This window comes from Pleurodeles waltl, chromosome 4_2 (genome assembly GCF_031143425.1).
Source record: "Pleurodeles waltl isolate 20211129_DDA chromosome 4_2, aPleWal1.hap1.20221129, whole genome shotgun sequence".
In the NCBI taxonomy this organism is placed as follows: Eukaryota; Metazoa; Chordata; class Amphibia; order Caudata; family Salamandridae; genus Pleurodeles; species Pleurodeles waltl.
In genome coordinates, this window is record NC_090443.1 from 931,442,252 (window position 1) to 931,461,163 (window position 18,912).

An 18,912-nucleotide genomic window follows, 5' to 3' on the forward strand; every position below is an offset into this window, starting at 1 on the left:
GACACACAACTACGAATGCATGGGTCCTAGCCATTATCCAACATGGTTATTGCATAGAATTCATAAATTTCCCGCCAGATGTGCCCCCAAGGGCACACAATATGTCCAAACAACACTTAGACCTATTACAACTAGAGGGCCAAGCATTATTACAAAAACAAGCAATAGAGTTAGTACCCAACCATCAGAAAGGAACAGGTGTCTACTCACTATGGGCCAAATGTAGCAAAGGGTTTTACCCATTCTGTGTCTATGGGAAAATGTGTTCGTACTTATGGCCCTATATTTCCTAATTCCAAAGAAGGACAAAACGTTAAGACCTATATTAGACCTCAGAACACTGAATCTCTTCATCAAGTCGGATCACTTCCACATGGTAACACTTCAAAACGTGGTTCCCTTACTAAAAAAAAGAGGACTACATGTCAACGTTAGATCTCAAGGATGCCTACTTTCACATACCCATACATCCTTCTCACAGAAAATATTTAAGGTTTGTAATACACGGCGTGCACTATCAATTCAAAGTGTTACCGTTCGGGATAACAACAGCCCCAAGGGTATTCACAAAATGCCTTGCAGTAGTAGCCGCTCACATAAGGAGACAGCACATGCACGTATTCCCATACTTAGACGACTGGCTAATAAAAACCAGCACTCAACAACAGTGTCTTCTTCACACGCAATACGTTATAGAAACTCTACACAAACTAGTATTTTCTATAAATTACCAGAAATCACATCTGCAGCCATCCCAAATACAACAATACTTGGGAGCAACACTCAACATACAAAAAGCGATTGCCACTCCAAGTCCACAGAGGGTCCAAGCGTTCCAAAATATAACATCAAACATACAGCCAAACCAACACTACCAAGTAAGGTTTCTAATGAAACTTCTAAGCATGATGTCTTCATGCATAGCCATTGTCCCAAACGCGAGATTACACATGCGGCCCCTACAATAGTGCCTAGCAAAACAATGGACACAAGCACAGGGTCAACTCCAAGATCTAGTGTTGGTAGACCGCCAGACACACTTCTCGCTTCAATGGTGGAACCCTATAAATTTAAACCAAGGGCGGCCATTCCAGGACCCAGTGCCTCAAGACGTGATCACAACAGATGCTTCCATGATGGAGTGGGGAGCACACCTCAACCAGCACAGCATACAGGGACAATGGGACAGTCAACAAAAACAACTCCCCATAAATCATTTAGAACTGTTGGCAGTGTTTCTAGCATTAAAAGCATTTCAACCACTAATAGCCCACAAACACATTCTTGTCAAAACTGACAACAATGTATTATCTCAACAAACAAGGAGGAACACACTCGTCACAACTGTGTCTTTTAGCACAAAAAAATTGGCATTGGGCAATTCACAATCACATTCGCCTAATAGCACAATACATCCCAGGCATTCAGAACCAGTTGGCCGACAATCTCAGTCGAGATCACCAACAAACACACAAATGGGAAATTCATCCGCAGATCCTACAAGATTACTTCCTACGCTGGGGAACACCAAAAATAGACCTATTCGCAACAAAAGAAAACGCAAAATGCCAAAACTTTGCGTCCAGGTACCCACACCCTCAATCCAAGGGCAATGCTTTCTTGTGAAATGCAATACTTAACTTGGAAAGTAGCCTTTCTAGTAGCTATCACATCACTTAGAAGAGTAAGTGAGATACAAGCATTTACTATACAAGACCCCTTAATACAGATACATAAACATAAAGTGGTTCTCTGTACAAATCCCAAATTCCTACCAAAGGTCCTATCGCCATTCCACCTAAACCAAACAGAGGAACTCCCAATCTTCTTTCCACAACCAGACTCAGTAGCCGAAAGAGCCTTACATACATTAGACATAAAAAGAGCACTAATGTATTACATTGACAGAACAAAACAATTTCGTAAAACAAAACAATTGTTCGTAGCCTTCCAAAAACCTCATGCAGGTAATCCTATATCCAAACAAGGCATTGCCAGATGGATAGTTAAATGTATTCAAACTTGCTATATTAAAGCAAAATGAGATCTACCTATTACACCAACAGCACATTCCACTAGGAAAAAAGGCGCCACAATGGCTTTTCTGGGGAATATACCTATGACAGAAATTTGTAAGGCAGCCACCTGGTCTACGCCTCATACATTCACGAAGCAAACAACTTGTAACACTCCGAGCCCAACACTAGATGGCAGGGTAATGCACAGCATGTCACTCTACAGCGTCCACTGTTTGATTTATATGAAATGGTGATACAACTTTTGGTAGAAAGTTTGGGTTTGTTCTTAGTACTACCTTATGTTTGTGTACTTGGAAGAAAGGTTCTTCAAGAGTAAAGGCTTGGATTTCACTTACTCTTCTTAAAGAAGTAATTGCTACTAGGAAGGCAACTTTCCATGTTAGAAATTGAATTTGGCACGAGTGCATAGGCTCAAATGGTGGTCCCATAAGTCTTGTAAGGACTATATTTAGATTCCAAGAAGGAAATGGTGGTGTTCTGGGTGGAATGATGCGTTTTAAACCTTCCATGAAAGCTTTAATGACAGGAACTCTAAATAAAGAACTATGTTGTTTATTTTGTAAATATGCTGAAATTGCAGTAAGATTAATTTTTATTGAAGAGAATGCTAAGTTTGATTTTTGTAAATTATATAAATAACAACATACAATATCTTGTATTAATGCTGTAAGAGGGTCTATATTGTTGGATTGACAGTAATATACAAATATTTTCCATTTGTTTGCATAGCACTGTCTAGTAGTGGGTTTTCTTGCTTGCTTAATAACTTCCATACTTTCTGATGGGAATTGTGAATATCCAAACTCTGTGACCTTAGGAGCCAAATTGCTAGATTGAGTGTCTTGGGATTTGGATGCCTGATTTGGCTTCTGTCAACAGATCTGGTCTGGATGGGAGTTTGGAGTGTGGTACTACCGACAGATCTAATAATGTTGTGTACCACGGTTGACGTGCCCATGTTGGTGCTGTGAGTATCATGTTGAGTGAAGTTTGACGCAGCTTGTTGGAGTGTTACAAGTTGTTTTTCTTTGAAGAAGTCTTTTCGAGTCACAAGACCGAGGGACTCCTCCCTTTCGGCTTCATTGCGTATGGCCGTCGACTCCATCTTAGATTGTTTTCTTTCCGCCATCGGGTTCGGACCTGTTCCTCTTTGCTCCGTATTTCAAATCGGGAAAGTTAGCTAAGCATCGAAAATTCGACGGTATTGTTTGCGCTCGGTACCGGTTTAGTGTTAGTATATCGACACCGATAGTAGAAGCGCTCCGGCGGCCCTTCGGGGCTTCCACTCTTCAGCGGGGCCTGGTCGCTCGACCGCGTCCATCATCGAAACTAATGGACCGGACCCCCTTCCGCTTCTGCCCGAATTGCCATGCCAAGTATCCTCATACAGACCAACACTTGGTCTGTAATCTGTGTCTATCACCGGAACACAGGGAGGATACTTGCGAGGCCTGTCGGGCATTTCGATCGAAAAAGACCCTATGCGATCGAAGAGCCAGAAGACTACAAATGGCGTCGACACCGACAGAACAGATCGACGTCGAGGAGGAGGAAAGAATCTCCATACAAGGGACGGACTCGGACGACTCCGAAAGTGAGCTACCGACGACAACGCAGAAAACTGTGAGTAAAACTGCCCCGTCCAAGACTCACTCCAAAATCATAAAGGCCAAGGGGCCATGGCTTAACCCATCGAAAACACAGTGACCAACCATCGGCACCGAAAAAGGCCACACAACAGCTGAAGACATCCGACTCCGGTCGAGATACAGGCTCCGAACCATCTCAGCACCAAGAGTTCAACACACCCAAGGTGAAAAAGGTTACCTCGGAACTGAAAAAGACTGTTTCGAAACCTTCGGTACTGAAAAAAGCAGCCTTGGAGCTGAAATTAGGCTCTTACACAGAAGAGCAAGGACTTTCCGCCCAAATGCACGTACATAGATTTGAGCAGGAAATAAGTATGGGGGAACCAGACCATACCCAGAGGAGGCTGCATAACCAGAAAGAAACTGGAAAAATTCAAACTCTTCCTCCAATTAAAATCAAAAGAAAGCTGGCATTTCAAGAGTCAGAAATGCAGTCAAAGGCAAAGGTGGCTAGAGACAAAACACCACCACCAAGGTTTTTGCCACAGCCTTCTCCACTACATTCACCACAGCTGTCCCCGGTAACAACACCCCCAATGCAGTCACCGACACATACGGGGATGACGCAGGATGACCCGGATGCATGGGACTTATATCATGCACCGGTCTCCGACAACAGTCCAGGTTGTTACCCGGCAAGGCCGTTACCTCCAGAGGACAGCACTGCATACACGCAGGTGTTATCAAGGGCAGCTACATTCCACAATGTAGCAATGCATTCGGAGCCAATAGAGGATGACTTCCTATTTAACAAATTGGCATCCACCCACAGTTCCTACCAAAGTCTGCCAATGCTCCCAGGCATGCTCAAGCACGCAAAACAAGTCTTCCAGGACCCAGTGAAAGGCAGAGCTATCACACCTAGGGTGGAGAAAAAATACAAAGCTCCCCCAACGGACCCTGTGTTTATAACACAGCAACTGACACCAGATTCGGTGGTCGTGGGAGCAGCAAGAAAGAGGGCAAACTCCCAATCATCAGGAGACGCACCACCACCTGACAAAGAGAGCAGGAAGTTCGATGCAGTGGGCAAATGGGTGGCAGCACAGGCAGCCAATCAATGGCGGATCGCAAACTCGCAGGCCCTACTGGCTCGCTACGACAGGGCACACTGGGATGAGATGCAACATATAATACAGCACTTGCCCCAAAGAACACCAGAAACGTGCTCAACAGGTTGTTGAAGAAGGACAAGCAATTTCCAGCAACCAGATAAGATCCGCATTGGACTCGGCAGACACAGCAGCACGGACAGTCAACACTGCGGTAACCATTCGCAGGCATGCATGGTTACGGAGCTCAGGGTTCAAACCCGAAATCCAGCAAGCTGTGTTAAACATGCCTTTTAACCAAGAACAATTGTTTGGGCCGTAGGTGGACACTGCGCGCTCTACTCCCCACAAAGCAGAGGCACTTTTAGAAAGCCACAATTTCGAGGGGGGTTTCGTACCCAAACACCAGAGCCTTCCACCTCACAAACCAGACCCACCTATCAGGGGCAGTACCAGAGAGGAGGGTTTCGAGGCTCTTACAGGAGTGGACAATTCCCAAGAGCAAGGGGAAAATTTCAAAGCCCTAAAACAAGTCAAAAGCAAACAGTGACTTCAACGTCACAAACCCCCAACACTTAACACCAGTGGGGGGGAGACTTACTGCATACTACAAAAACTGGACAAACATAACTACGGACGCATGGGTCCTAGCCATTATCCAACATGGTTATTGCATAGAATTCATAAATTTCCCACCTGATGTGCCCCAAGAGCACACAAGATGTCCAAACAACACTTAGACCTGTTACAACTAGAAGTCCAAGCATTGTTACAAAAACAAGCAATAGAATTAGTACCCAACCATCAAAAAGGAACAGGTGTCTACTCACTATATTTCCTAATTCCAAAGAAGAACAAAACGTTGAGACCCATATTAGACCTCAGAACACTGAATCTCTACATCAAATCAGATCACTTCCACATGGTAACACTCCAAGACGTGATTCCCTTGCTCAAAAGACAGGACTACATGTCAACGTTAGATCTCAAGGATGCATATTTTCACATACCCATACATCGTTCGCACAGAAAATACTTAAGGTTTGTAATACACGGCGTGCATTATCAATTCAAGGTGTTACCGTTCGGGATAACAACAGCCCCAAGGGTATTCACAAAATGCCTTGCAGTAGTAGCCGCTCATATAAGGAGACAGCACATGCACGAATTCCCATACTTAGACGATTGGTTAATAAAAACCAGCACTCAACAACAGTGTCTTCTTCACACGCAATACGTTATAGAAACTCTACACAAACTAGGGTTTTCTATAAATTACCAAAAATCACATCTACAACCATCCCAGATATAACAATACTTGGGAGCAACACTCAACACACAAAAAGCGATTGCCACTCCAAGTCCGCAAAGGGTACAAGCATTCCAAAATATAGCATTAAATATGCAGCCAAACCAACACTACCAAGTGAGGTTTCTAATGAAACTTCTAGGCATGATGTCTTCATGCATAGCCATCGTCCCAAACGCAAGATTACACATGCGGCCCTTACAACAGTGCCTAGCAAAGCAATGGACACAGGCACAGGGTCAACTCCAAGATATAGGGGGTGATTCTGATACTGGCGGGCGGCGGAGGCCGCCCGCCAGAATTCCGCCCCCATTATACCGCTCCGCGGTCAGAAGACCGCGGAGGGTATTATGAGTTTTTCCCTGGGCTGGCGGGCGGTCTCCAAAAGACCGCCCGCCAGCCCAGGGAAAAACTCCCTTCCCACGAGGATGCCGGCTCGTAATCGAGCCGGCGGAGTGGGAAGGTGCGACGGGTGCAGTGGCACCCGTCGCGTATTTCAGTGTCTGCAAGGCAGACACTGAAATACTTTGCGGGGCCCTCTTACGGGGGCCCCTGCCGTGCCCATGCCATTGGCATGGGCACGGCAGGGGCCCCGCGACCCCCCCTACCGCCATCCTGTTCATGGCGGCTTTCCTGCCATGAACAGGATGGCGGTAGGGGGGGGTCAGAATCCTCATGGCTGCGAAGCGCGCTCCGCAGCCATGGAGGATTCAAACGAGCAGCGGAAAGTCAGCGGGAGACCGCTGACTTTCCGCTTCTGACCGCGGCTGAACCGCCACGGTCAGAATGCTCGTTGGAGCACCGCCAGCCTGTTGGCGGTGCTCCCGTGGTCGGTGGCCGCCAGGGTCAGAATGACCCCCATAGTGTTGGTAGACAGCCAGACACACTTCTCGCTTCAATGGTGGAACCCTATAAATTTAAACCAAGGGCGGCCATTCCAAGACCCAGTGCCTGAATACGTGTTCACAACAGATGCTTCCATGATGGGATGGGGAGCACACCTCAACCAGCACAGTATACAGGGACAGTGGAACAATCAACAAAAACAACTGCACGTAAATCATTTAGAACTGTTGGCAGTGTTTCTAGCATTAAAAGCATTTCAACCACTGATAGCCCACAAACACATTCTTGTCAAAACCGACAACATGACAACAATGTATTACCTCAACAAACAAGGAGGGACACACTCGTCACAACTGTCTCTTAGCACAAAAAATTTGGCATTAGGCGATTCACAATCACATTCTCCTAATAGCACAATACATCCCAGGCATTCAAAACCAGTTAGCCGACAATCTCAGTCGAGATCACCAACAAACACACGAATGGGAAATTCATCCCCAGATCCTACAAGATTACTTTCTACGCTGGGGAACACCAAAAATAAACCTATTCGCAACAAAAGAAAACGCAAAATGCCAAAACTTCACGTCCAGGTACCCACACCCTCAGTCCAAGGGCAATGCATTATGGATCAGTTGGTCAGGGATATTTGCTTACGCTTTTCCCCCTCTCCCACTCATTCCTTATCTGGTAAACAAACTGAGTCAAAACAGACTCAAACTAATACTCATAGCACCAACCTGGGCTCGCCAACCGTGGTACACAACACTGCTAGACCTATCAGTAGTACCTCACGTCAAATTACCAAACAGGCCAGATCTGTTAACTCAACACAAACAACAGATCAGACACCCAAATCCAGCATCGCTCAATCTAGCAATATGGCTCCTGAAGTCTTAGAATTTGGACACTTAGACCTTACACAAGAATGTATGGAGGTCATTAAACAAGCTAGGAAACCTACTACAAGACATGGTTATGCAAACAAAGGGAAAAGATTTGTTTACTACTGCCACAATAATCAAATTCAACCACTACATGCTTCCGCAAAAGACATTCTAAGTTACTTATTACACTTACAAAAGTCTAAACTAGCATTCTCTTCTATTAAAATACATCTCACAGCAATATCTGCCTATCTGCAGATTACACATTCAACATCACTTTTTAGAATCCCAGTCATCAAAGCATTTATGGAGGGATTAAAAAGAATCATACCCCCGAGAACACCACCAGTACCTTCGTGGAACCTTAATATTGTATTAACACGACTCATGGGACCACCATTTGAACCCATGCACTCTTGTGAAATGCAATACTTAACTTGGAAGGTAGCCTTTCTCATAGCTATCACATCACTTAGAAGAGTAGGTGAGATACAAGCGTTCACTATACAAGAACCCTTTATACAAATACATAAAGTGGTTCTCCGTACAAATCCCAAATTCTTACCAAAGGATATATCAACATTCCACCTAAACCAAACAGTGGAACTCCCAGTCTTCTTTCCACAACCAGACTCAGTAGCCGAAAGAGCCTTACATACATTGGACATAAAAAGAGCACTAATGTATTACATTGAAAGAACAAAACATTTTTGTAAAACAAAACAATTGTTTGTAGCCTTCCAAAAACCTCATGCAGGTAATCCTATATCCAAGCAAGGCATTGCCAGATGGATAGTAAAGTGTTTTGGGGGAGATTACTGCTTATTAGTCTATGTACAGCATGTGTATCTGCAACTACACATGCCATCGAACGGAAAATGTCACTTACCCAGTGTACATCTGTTCGTGGCATGAGACGCTGCAGATTAACATGCGCCCTCCCACCTCCCCGGGAGCCTGTAGCCGTTATAAGTTGAATGAAAATTGTAAATTTGTAAATAAATACTTTTTTAATACACATTATGTACATACATACTTACTTCATTGCATGGGCACATTTGGTATATTCACAACTCCTACCTCACCCTCTGCGGGGAAAACAATCTAAGATGGAGTCGACGCCCATGCGCAATGGAGCGGAAAGGGCGGAGTCCCTCGGTCTCGTGACTCAAAAAGACTTCTTTGAAGAAAAACAACTTGTAACACTCCGAGCCCAACACTAGCTGGCAGGATAATGCACAGCATGTGTATCTGCACAGCATGTGAATCTGCAGAGTCTCATGCCACGAACAGATGTACACTGGGTAAGTGACATTTTCCATATGTGTATATAAACATATATATGTGTATATATACACACATATATATATATATATATATATATATATATATATATATATATATATATATATATATATATGTATATTCCAAACAAATATTCCAAACAAACAGTTGAGAACAACTGTGATGCTGCACTCCAGGAGAGTTGTTATACTTGCTTTTTATTAGCAGTCATAAGAATCACCAACCATCACCACCGACGCATTTCTACCTGCAGGTAGAAAGTGGATGTTGTTTTGCTTGGTGGGAGCTGGCAAAGCTCCCACCAAGCAAAAGCAAACATCTATGTCCAGGGGGCGGGCACGCCGGGACATAGCAGGAGCCAAACGTGGGGGTTAATGGTCCCCAGGGCCATTTGTGGGCCCTTGAGGGGGGCTGCGCAGCCCCCCCCCCCCCCCCCAACATGCAAATAGTCCTGGGGAGGTGGTGGTCACCGGTGCTGCGCGGGCTGCGTGGCCCCCTGCTATGAAATAGGGCTGCGGGGCTGAGCACTCCCCCTGCATTGGTCTTCAATGTTTGCCCCAGGGAGGCAGTGGACCAGAGGGCCCCATTGCATTGAAAATATAAATGCCCCAGGACCTGGCTGCGACTACGGCCAAATGTTTCTTTTGTTCAGGGGGAGGTCCCTCTGGGACCCCAGCACCAGAGCTAAGGGGTCAGGATGACTGTACCCTAGTCCATTTCCTTATTTTTGTACTTTTTTTTTCTGGGACTCTGCTGAAGCAGAGTCCCAACATGGCTGCCAGCACTTCCTTGTTGAAGTGTTGGCAGCCAATCAGATTTCAGCAAAGCCTTTGCGTCCCTATAGATAAGAATTGGGATTTTCTTTTATTTATCTAAAACTACTGAATAGATTTACACCAAATAACAAAAAGGTCGCTTTCCGGACCAAGAACTACCTTTCTGACAAATGTGGTGTAATTTCGTCCAGTGGTTCATCCGCTATTGCTGTTCAAAATCCCTACAGAAAAATGGATGGGGAAAGAGCGTTTTGGGACCCCCCTCCTTTTTTTTCTTTGCCCCCGCTTGATGGATCACCCCAAAACTTTCCAGACAGAAACTGAAGTGAGCATCGTATTTTCTTGGAAACTTTCATGACGATTCATCAAACAGCACCAAAGTTATTCGTGAAACAAAAAAACTCTTTTTCTATAGAAACTAGGTCCCAACTATAACTACCTAGTTGCTACCGACACTAGGCTGTGTATGTGTGTGTGTGTGTGTGTGTGTGTGTGTGTATATATATATATATATATATATATATATATATATATATATATATATATATATATATATATATATATATATATATATATACCTTCCGACATCTAGTGTTGGGCTCGGAGTGTTACAAGTTGTTTTTCTTCGAAGAAGTCTTTTTAGAGTTACAGGATCGAGTGACTCCTCCTCTCGGTTCCATTGCGCATGGGCATTGACTCCATTGTTATTGTGTTCTTTCTGCGGTCGGGTTTGGACGTGTTTCCTCTCGTTCCGAGATTTCGATTTGGAAAACCGTAGAAAACCTTCTTATTCGTCTGTATTGTCTCCATCCGAGACACAGACTCTGAACAGGAATCGGAGGACGACAGACCCATCACAGCTGGACAGTATGTGAGTACGTCTGCCCCTACACCCCTGCACAAAAGACATTTAAAGGCCTTGGGTACACCGCTGCCGGAAGGCCATGGTTCGGCCCGAAAAAAGACTCGGCAACCGTCCTTTGGGGTCGGTGCCGAAAAAGGCCACTCCTCAGTCTCCTTCGGACTCGAGTAAATCTGTCAAAGGCTCAGTTTTGGACTCCAGTAAAAAAGCCCATTCTTCAGGGTCGAAAATTCGGCAGTCTGCTTCAGAGCAGAGACCCTCCACTACCTTTTCGGGACCGAAAAACAAACTTCAGAGCCGAAAAAAACCTCATATACAGAGAAACAAGGACTTTAAAAAAAAAAATTGTGAGAATCCCATAAAACCTCTGAGGAAGAGGCTGACATTGAGCCCATTTTACAAATCATGGATGAGCAACAATCCAGAATACACATCCATAAAGAGACGGGAAGAATTGTCACTGCACCTCCTTTAAATACAAAAAGAAAGCTGGCTTTCCAAGAGGAAGTGGACTCTGTACAGCCCCCAGCAAAGGTGCAAAAACAAAAGGAGAAACCAATACCTCTTCATACTTCTCCTCCTCATTCTCCACAATTATCTGTCTCACCTCACAACAGCCCACCACCAATGCCTTCTCCAACACATTCATTATATTCAGAGGGAGATAAGGTAGACCCATGGGATCTTTATAACCCTGATCCCATCCCAGATAATGACCCAAATAATTACCCATCAAAACCTTCTCCACCAGAAGATATACCACTGCATACAACCAGGTCATATCCGGGGTAGCAGCTTTTCCTGGGGTAACCATGCATTTAGAGCCATTGGAAGAAGATTTCTTATTTAATACACTGTCTTCTACACATTCCAAGTACCAGTGTCTCCCAATGTTACCAGGCATGGTAAAACACGCAGACCAAATTTTTAGCAAGCCTGTAAAATCTAGGCATATCACACCTAGAATCTATAAAAAAGTATAACCCTGCACCCTCTGACCCAGATTACATTACTCACCAGGTCCCTCCAGACTCAGTGGTAGTCAGTGCAGCAAGAAAGAAGGCAAATAGCCAGTCTTTAGGAGATGCACCCGCTGATAAGGAAAGCAGAAAATTTGATGCAGCAGGGAAAAGAGTTGCTACACAGGCAGCAAATCAGTGGAGAGCCCGCTATGATGGGGCCCACTGGGATGAGATGCAGAATATTATACAGCATCTCCCAAAAGAGCACCAGAAGAGGGCACAGCAAGTAGTAGAAGAGGGGCAAGCGATTAGTAATAATCAAATAAGATCTGCCCTTGATGCTGCTGATACAGCTGCAAGGAGCGTAAATACTGCCATCACAATCAGAAGACCTGCATGGCTGCGCTCCTCTGGTTTTAAACCAGAAATTCAACAGGCTGTACTTAACATGCCTTTTGATAAAAAGCACCTCTTTGGGCCAGAAATGGATACCACTATTGAAAAACTGAGAAAGGACTCATATACTGCAAAAGCAATGGGCGCTTTGTACACCACCCCATATAGAGGTTCATTTCGCAGGCCACAGTTTCGAGGAGGTTTTAAACCACAATCCTCAGAGGCTTCCACCTCCCAAAGAAAGCAACCACAACAAACCCAGTATCAACGAGGTGGGTTTAGAGGATCCTATAGAGGTCAATACTTTGGAAATAGAGGTACATTCCAAATCTCTAAACAAACAACACAACCTAAACAGTGACTACTTCCTTCCCTCCCTTCCACTCCACATATCTCATGTGGGGGGGGTTGGAGAGGGGGAGAGACTACAGAAGTTCCACTCTCATTGGCAAATTATCACCACAGAGAACTGGGTATTATCAGTTATGTGCAATGGCTATTGCCTAGAATTGATATCCGCCCCTCCAAACATTCCGCCAAGATATCACAAGTTATCCCCGAACATACAGTTCTGTTACAACAAGAAGTACAATCCCCACTGTTCAAACAAGCAATAGAATTAGTTCCACAGTCCCAACAAGGAACAGGAGTATGCTCACTAAACTTCCTAATTCCCCCAAAAAATGGCCCCCTCAGGCCCCACAATCTATACATCTTGCAGAGTTACCATGTGAAAATGCTCTGACAAGATGTAATTCCACTACAAAAACAAGATTTTATGACTGCTCTAGACCTCAAAGATGCATGTTTCCACATACCCATCCACCCAGGTCACAGAAAATACCTCAGGTTTGTCATAGCAGGAAAACACTACCAGTTCAAAGTGTTGCCATTTGGCATAACAGCTCCATCGGTGTTCACAAAGTGTCTAGCAGTAGTAGCGGCATACTTAAAAAGACAACACATCCATGTCTTTCCATATCTAGACGATTGGCTAATAAAGTCAAGCAATCTTACACAATGCCAAAAACATACTTGTTATGTGATAGAAACTCTGCACACACTAGGGTTTTCTATAAATTACCAAAAGCCACACCTTCAACCAGCACAAGTACAACCGTATCGAGGTGCTATTCTATATACGCAACTAGCTCTAGCGTATCCAAATATACAAGAGATACAAGCTTTCCAAAATGTAATAGCACTTATACAGCCAAATCAACAATACACTTTAGGATTTATCATGAAGATTCTAGGAATGATGGCATGTTGCATAGCAAGATTAAACATGAGGCCCTTACAACAGAGCCTTGCACAACAATGGTCACAAGTGCACGGTCAACTTCAAGATCTAGTGTTGATGGACCGCTAAACACATATGTCCCTTCAATGGTGGAATTGCAGCAATTTAATAAAGGGGCAGTCGTTTAAAAACCCTGTGCCTCAGACCACATTTACAACAGATGCCTCAATGATCGGTTGGGGAGCTCACCTACACAATCAAACCATTCAAGGGCAATAGGATGTCAAACAGAAACAGCTACACATAAACCAATTAGAATTATTAGCTGTGTTCCTTGCCCTAAAAGCATTTCAGCCTCTTCTCAAATAGAAGAATGTTCTCATAAAAACAGACAACATGACAACCATGTATTATCTCAACAAACAGGAAGGGGCACATTCATCTCAGGTGTCCCTTCCAGCCCAAATAATTTGGAAATGGGCAATTCACAATCAAATTCACCCACCACCACAATACATTCCAGGAATATACAATCAGTTGGCAGATCTCCTCAGCGGAAATCACCAACAAACACACAAATGGGCGATTCACTCCCAAGTACTTCAAAGGTACTTTCAAAGGTGGGGAACACCAGACATAGATCTGTTCGCAACAAGCGAAAACGCAAAATGTCAAAACTTCGCATCCAGGCACCCACATCCCCTATCCAAGGGCAATGCTCTATTGACCAATTGGTCAGGGATATTTGCTTGCGCTTTTCCCCCTCTCCCACTCCTTCCATTTCTAGTCAACAAATTACGTCAAATGTCACTCAACATGATACTCATAGCACCAACATAGGCACGCCAGCCTTGGTACACAACACTATTAGACCTATCCTCACCCCAAACTCCCAAACAGACCAGATTTGTTAAAACAAAACAAAGGTCAAATCAGGCATCCAAACCCCAATGCTGTCAATCTAGCGATTTGGCTCCTGAAGTCATAGAATGTGGTTATTTAAATCTTCCATCAGAATGTATGGAAGTAATTAAACAAGCACAAAAACCTACTACTAGACAGTGCTACGTGAATAAGTGGAAAAGATTTGTCTACTATTGTCAGTCTAAAACCATAGATCCACTTACAGCATCTATTACAAGATATTGTATGCTATTACTTCATTTATAGAAATCAAATTTGGCTTTTTCATCTATTAAAATACACCTTACTGCAATATCTGCATACTTACAAACTATTCAACATACTTCCCTATTCAGAGGTCATCAAAGCCTTCATGAAAGGATTAAAATGCATCATTCCACCTGGAACACCACCTGTTCCATCATGGAATTTAAATATTATACTTACCAGACTCATGGGACCACCTTTAAAACCCATGCACTCTTGCCACATTCAATTGTTAACATGGAAGGTCGCCTTTCTTGTAGCTATTACTTCTTTAAGAAGAGTTAGTGAAATACAAGCATTCACTCTTGAAGAACCTTTTTTCCAAGTGCACAAACATAAGGTTGTACTAAGATCAAATCCAAAATTTCTAACAAAAGTAGTATCTCCTTTTTACATCGATCAAGCAGTGGAATTGCCAGTCTTCTTTCCACAGCCAGATTCTGTGGCAGAAGAGCTGATCATACCCTAGATCTCAAAAGAGCTCTTATGTACTACATAGACTGAACTAAAGATTTTAGGAAAACGAAGCAACTTTTTGTTTCCAACAACCACATACAGGCAATCCTATATCAAAACAAGGTTTAGCAAGATGGATTTTTAGATGTATACAAACATGTTATATCAAAGAGACAACTTTTGATTACTCCTAAATCACATTCCATGCCAATGGTTGACATATGTAAAGCAGCTACATGGTCAACCCCTCATACATTTACAAAACACTACTGTGTTGATGTAGTCTCACAGCAACAAGCCACTGTAGGCCAAGCTGTCTTAAGGACTTTATTCCAAACAACTTCAACTGCTACAGGCTAGCCACCGCTTTTTGGGAGGACTAACTGCTTTGTAGTCTATGCATAGCATGTGTATCTGCAGCTACACATGACATAGAACGGAAAATTTCACTTACCCAATGTTCATCTGTTCGTGGCATGTAGTGCTGCAGATTCACATGCACCCTCCCTCCTCCCCGGAAGCCTGTAGTAGTTTACGTTTCTAACATTTGTACACATGTATATACATTTACATTTGCATGGATATCTCTTTATATTTCTATACTCTATCACTCCTTTCTTCACCCTCTGCGGGAAAACAATGTAATCGATGCCCATGCGCAATGTACACTGGGTAAGTGACATTTCCTATATATATATATATATATATATATATATATATATATGTATATATATATATATATATATATATATATATGCATCATTACGCTGCTACTTCAAATTTAAGATGAGGAACAGGTTGCAGAACTGTTTTGTATTTTGATTACTTCAAATGTCACATTCTCACAAAAATGATGTGCTGCTGTTTTTATGATCTGTAATTAATTGTGATTTTTAAAAAAATTTTTTTTTTTTAAACAGATGCAAATGTTTCAACCACCACATCAAGACCTACATCTCTTCCAAGATTTTCACTTCGATCACTTGGTCGAACTGGTAATGAAAGGGGAAAGCTTTCATTGCCAGGAATCTCCAGACCTGAAGGTATATATAATGAAAACATCCATTCTTTCATAATGTTATTCAGTCCTTGAACCACAGGCGGGTTGCTTTGTAATTGGGGAGTATCAAATATGGATGTTTTGAAGAGTAGTCCCATAGTCCAAAACCTCATATCCTCAAATAGGTCCATTCTGGTATTCCACATTGTGATGTAATAAATAATTAACTATATTATATATGCATTCTAGCACAACCTATTGATGGAATATCCATCACCAAGTTTTCAGTATCTCACACATTTATGGTCGGCTGTATGTATTAAAGCAATTTTATATTGACAAGAGCATTTCAAGCGCAATTTGTATATGAAGTGGAGTTATGTTTAAATAAGTTCACAAAAATAGGAATTTAGTTATAGGGAAAGACTGGTAAACATGTAATTGGAAGAGTGGTGAATATAAACATGTGGTAACTTGCATTGCAGATGTTGGGATTACAGTCCATATGTTAAGGTTATAATATAATGATAGCTTATTAGTTATTAGACCATATACGCATTACTTATTGTTATCTGTTTCCATTTGGGAAACATTACACTCTTTGCAAAGAAAGAGGACATCCAGTCCAAAGACATCCAGTCCAAAGTGGTCCTTGGATTCCAAGTTCCTTTAGTCTGTGCAGCACGGTGGATGGTAGACTATCTCAAATGCACTGAAAGGTCAAGGAGGAGTGGAGGTGCTACTGAACTCGGGCACGTCTTGAATGAACGATGCTCTCTTGAATAGCTTGCCCAAGAAGTGTCTTTTGGAAATGTTATGAAGTTCATTGAATCATCTGTATCTAGTCCTTGTTTTTAGTAACACTCTAATATAGACCATTTAGACATCCTTTGGGGTGGTGTTAGTAGAATAGAGGAGGGGCCAGGTGTGACAGGAGAGGCATCTGCATCCATCTGCATACTGATAGTTTTCCTGGGCTGTGAGAGAGGGAGACTGGGCACACTTACATTTGTATAGGCTGTGTCTCTGCCTCACACAATGTGCTGATGTACCCCCTATTGATTTCTGGATCCAGGACTGGGTTGAAAAGGATTGTTTTACAATTGAAAGGGTCCCTTTGAAGTCACCCCCTGCACAAAGACATTTTGGAATATAAGAAAATGGACTCTCACCCCATAATTTTTAGAGCCCTTTTGGAACTGGGACTGAACCTCTGTCAGAAGGACTGCTGCATTGCACAAGGGACTCCTCTGGACTGCTCTTCTGTTGCCCTGCTATCTGCTAGGTGGCATAAAGAACTGCCTTGATTGCTTTTCTGCTTGTTGCCCTGCTGCCAGTTGCTTCCTGACTTTGGTTTCCTAGGCCCTGCTGGTGCTGCCAGGAGGTACCACCATTCAGACTACTTGCTTGTTGGGCCAACTTGCTCGAGAAACTGCCACTCTGCCCTAAGAACCCCATGTGCTGGCCTCCTACCTGTCCTTGTTTTGGGCCCAAATGTTTCTCAAAGGGTCCCCAGCGCAGGGTGGATATTGTTTTCTGCCCCTTGTCTCCCTCACTCTACCTCTGGTGAGTGCTTTATACTGCCCTGTCCTTTTCACAAGTAACGCATGGCAAGCACTTTGGCATGTGCAATTCATTCTAAAAAAAAATAGGCGCATGGAAGGAGCACTCTGCCTTGCATCTGGAGCAGCATGAACTGCAGCGCGTTGCCTTTCACTCAGAGCAGCGTGCGCCCCAGGATTGTCCACCCCGCACTGCCCTAGTGATGTGTACTCTGCCCATGAAAACAATGCTGAGCAGAGGAGCTGGTTGGGAAAGAGGGCGTCCCCGCCCGTGCAATGATTGCTAAGGCTGAGGCTTCTTCAATAGTGTAGGGCAGCCCCGTACACCCCACTTGCCTACCTGCCAAAGAAGGGAATGACCGCCTGGTATCATATCCCTGAGTGCATCCAAATAGACTGAGGACAGCGCAGCTCGATCTGAACAGACACCCTCTTGCCAGCTTGAAGCAGCTACCTTTACTACACGGGCCACGACTGAAGGTGCTGTGTCAGTGGCCCTTGCGCTCAAGGGCAAAGGGAGCGAGCGCATAGTAGTGGGGGACCAAGCGAGGGCTCCTGCCTGTTTCTTTGGCCTTGTGCAACCACCCAGCACCCCCTGGTCCTCCTTACTTGGCACCGGACCTGGGGTGCCTTATTCCACCTTGACAGTGGGGGGAAGGAAGCCCTCTGTAGTAGACACCGGGCTTGCCATCCGGCCACTGTAGGTGACTGGGCGACCTCCCAAGGAATTACCGTAATCAAGGTAGTAGGTGTGAATGTTTTCCTGTCCCCTACATTCAGTGGTACATTACCATATTTAATCTAATAGGAGCGCAGATGCTCCTAGACACTGTGGTCTGTTTGAAACAATGGTTTATGTGAGACTACCTCCTTTGATATTACTGTGAGACGTGTCAGCAGTACTGTCATGTTATGTGTTGTTCCTGCCTTATATTACCCAAGATAACGAGTACTATTGTCTGGAATGGTTTGAGGCGCTATATTTACTATCCATATACTTTACTGCTGCATTTCGGGACCTGATGCTTTAATTACATTTTACCCAGCCTTGTGACTTTGTCACAGTGATGAGTATTATCACAGGATTGGTACCATATGCACAGTGCATATGATCTGTGTTGTTGCTGGTCTAATGATATATGAAGTCTCTTTTGTGGTGTATTTATTGCATCACTGATCTGAGGGTGTTGCACAATTGCTTTACACATGATCTGTGGGGATAAGTTTAACTTCTCTGTGCCAAGCTGCCAGGCGGAAGTAAAGGTTATCTTTGGTGTGTAACTTACCCTGACTAGAGTGATGGGTTCTGCCTTGCTTAGGTGCATACCAAGCCAACCAGAAACCCAATTTCTAACAATATGTAATAAAAACATCAAAAGGGAAAGTGGAGAATTTGGT

At 43.7% G+C, this 18,912-nt stretch overlaps 1 protein-coding gene across 2 annotated transcripts in view; it reads left to right on the forward strand.

Annotated features, from left to right (window-relative positions):
- Positions 1-18,912, forward strand: part of EFCAB14 (EF-hand calcium binding domain 14) — a 245,390-nt gene that overhangs the window by 195,529 nt on the left and 30,949 nt on the right. For both annotated transcript variants that reach the window (XM_069232726.1, XM_069232727.1), the window contains one exon: positions 15,873-15,995. In XM_069232726.1, the coding sequence (XP_069088827.1) occupies positions 15,873-15,995 (123 nt within the window). The remainder of the gene's footprint in view (positions 1-15,872; positions 15,996-18,912) is intronic.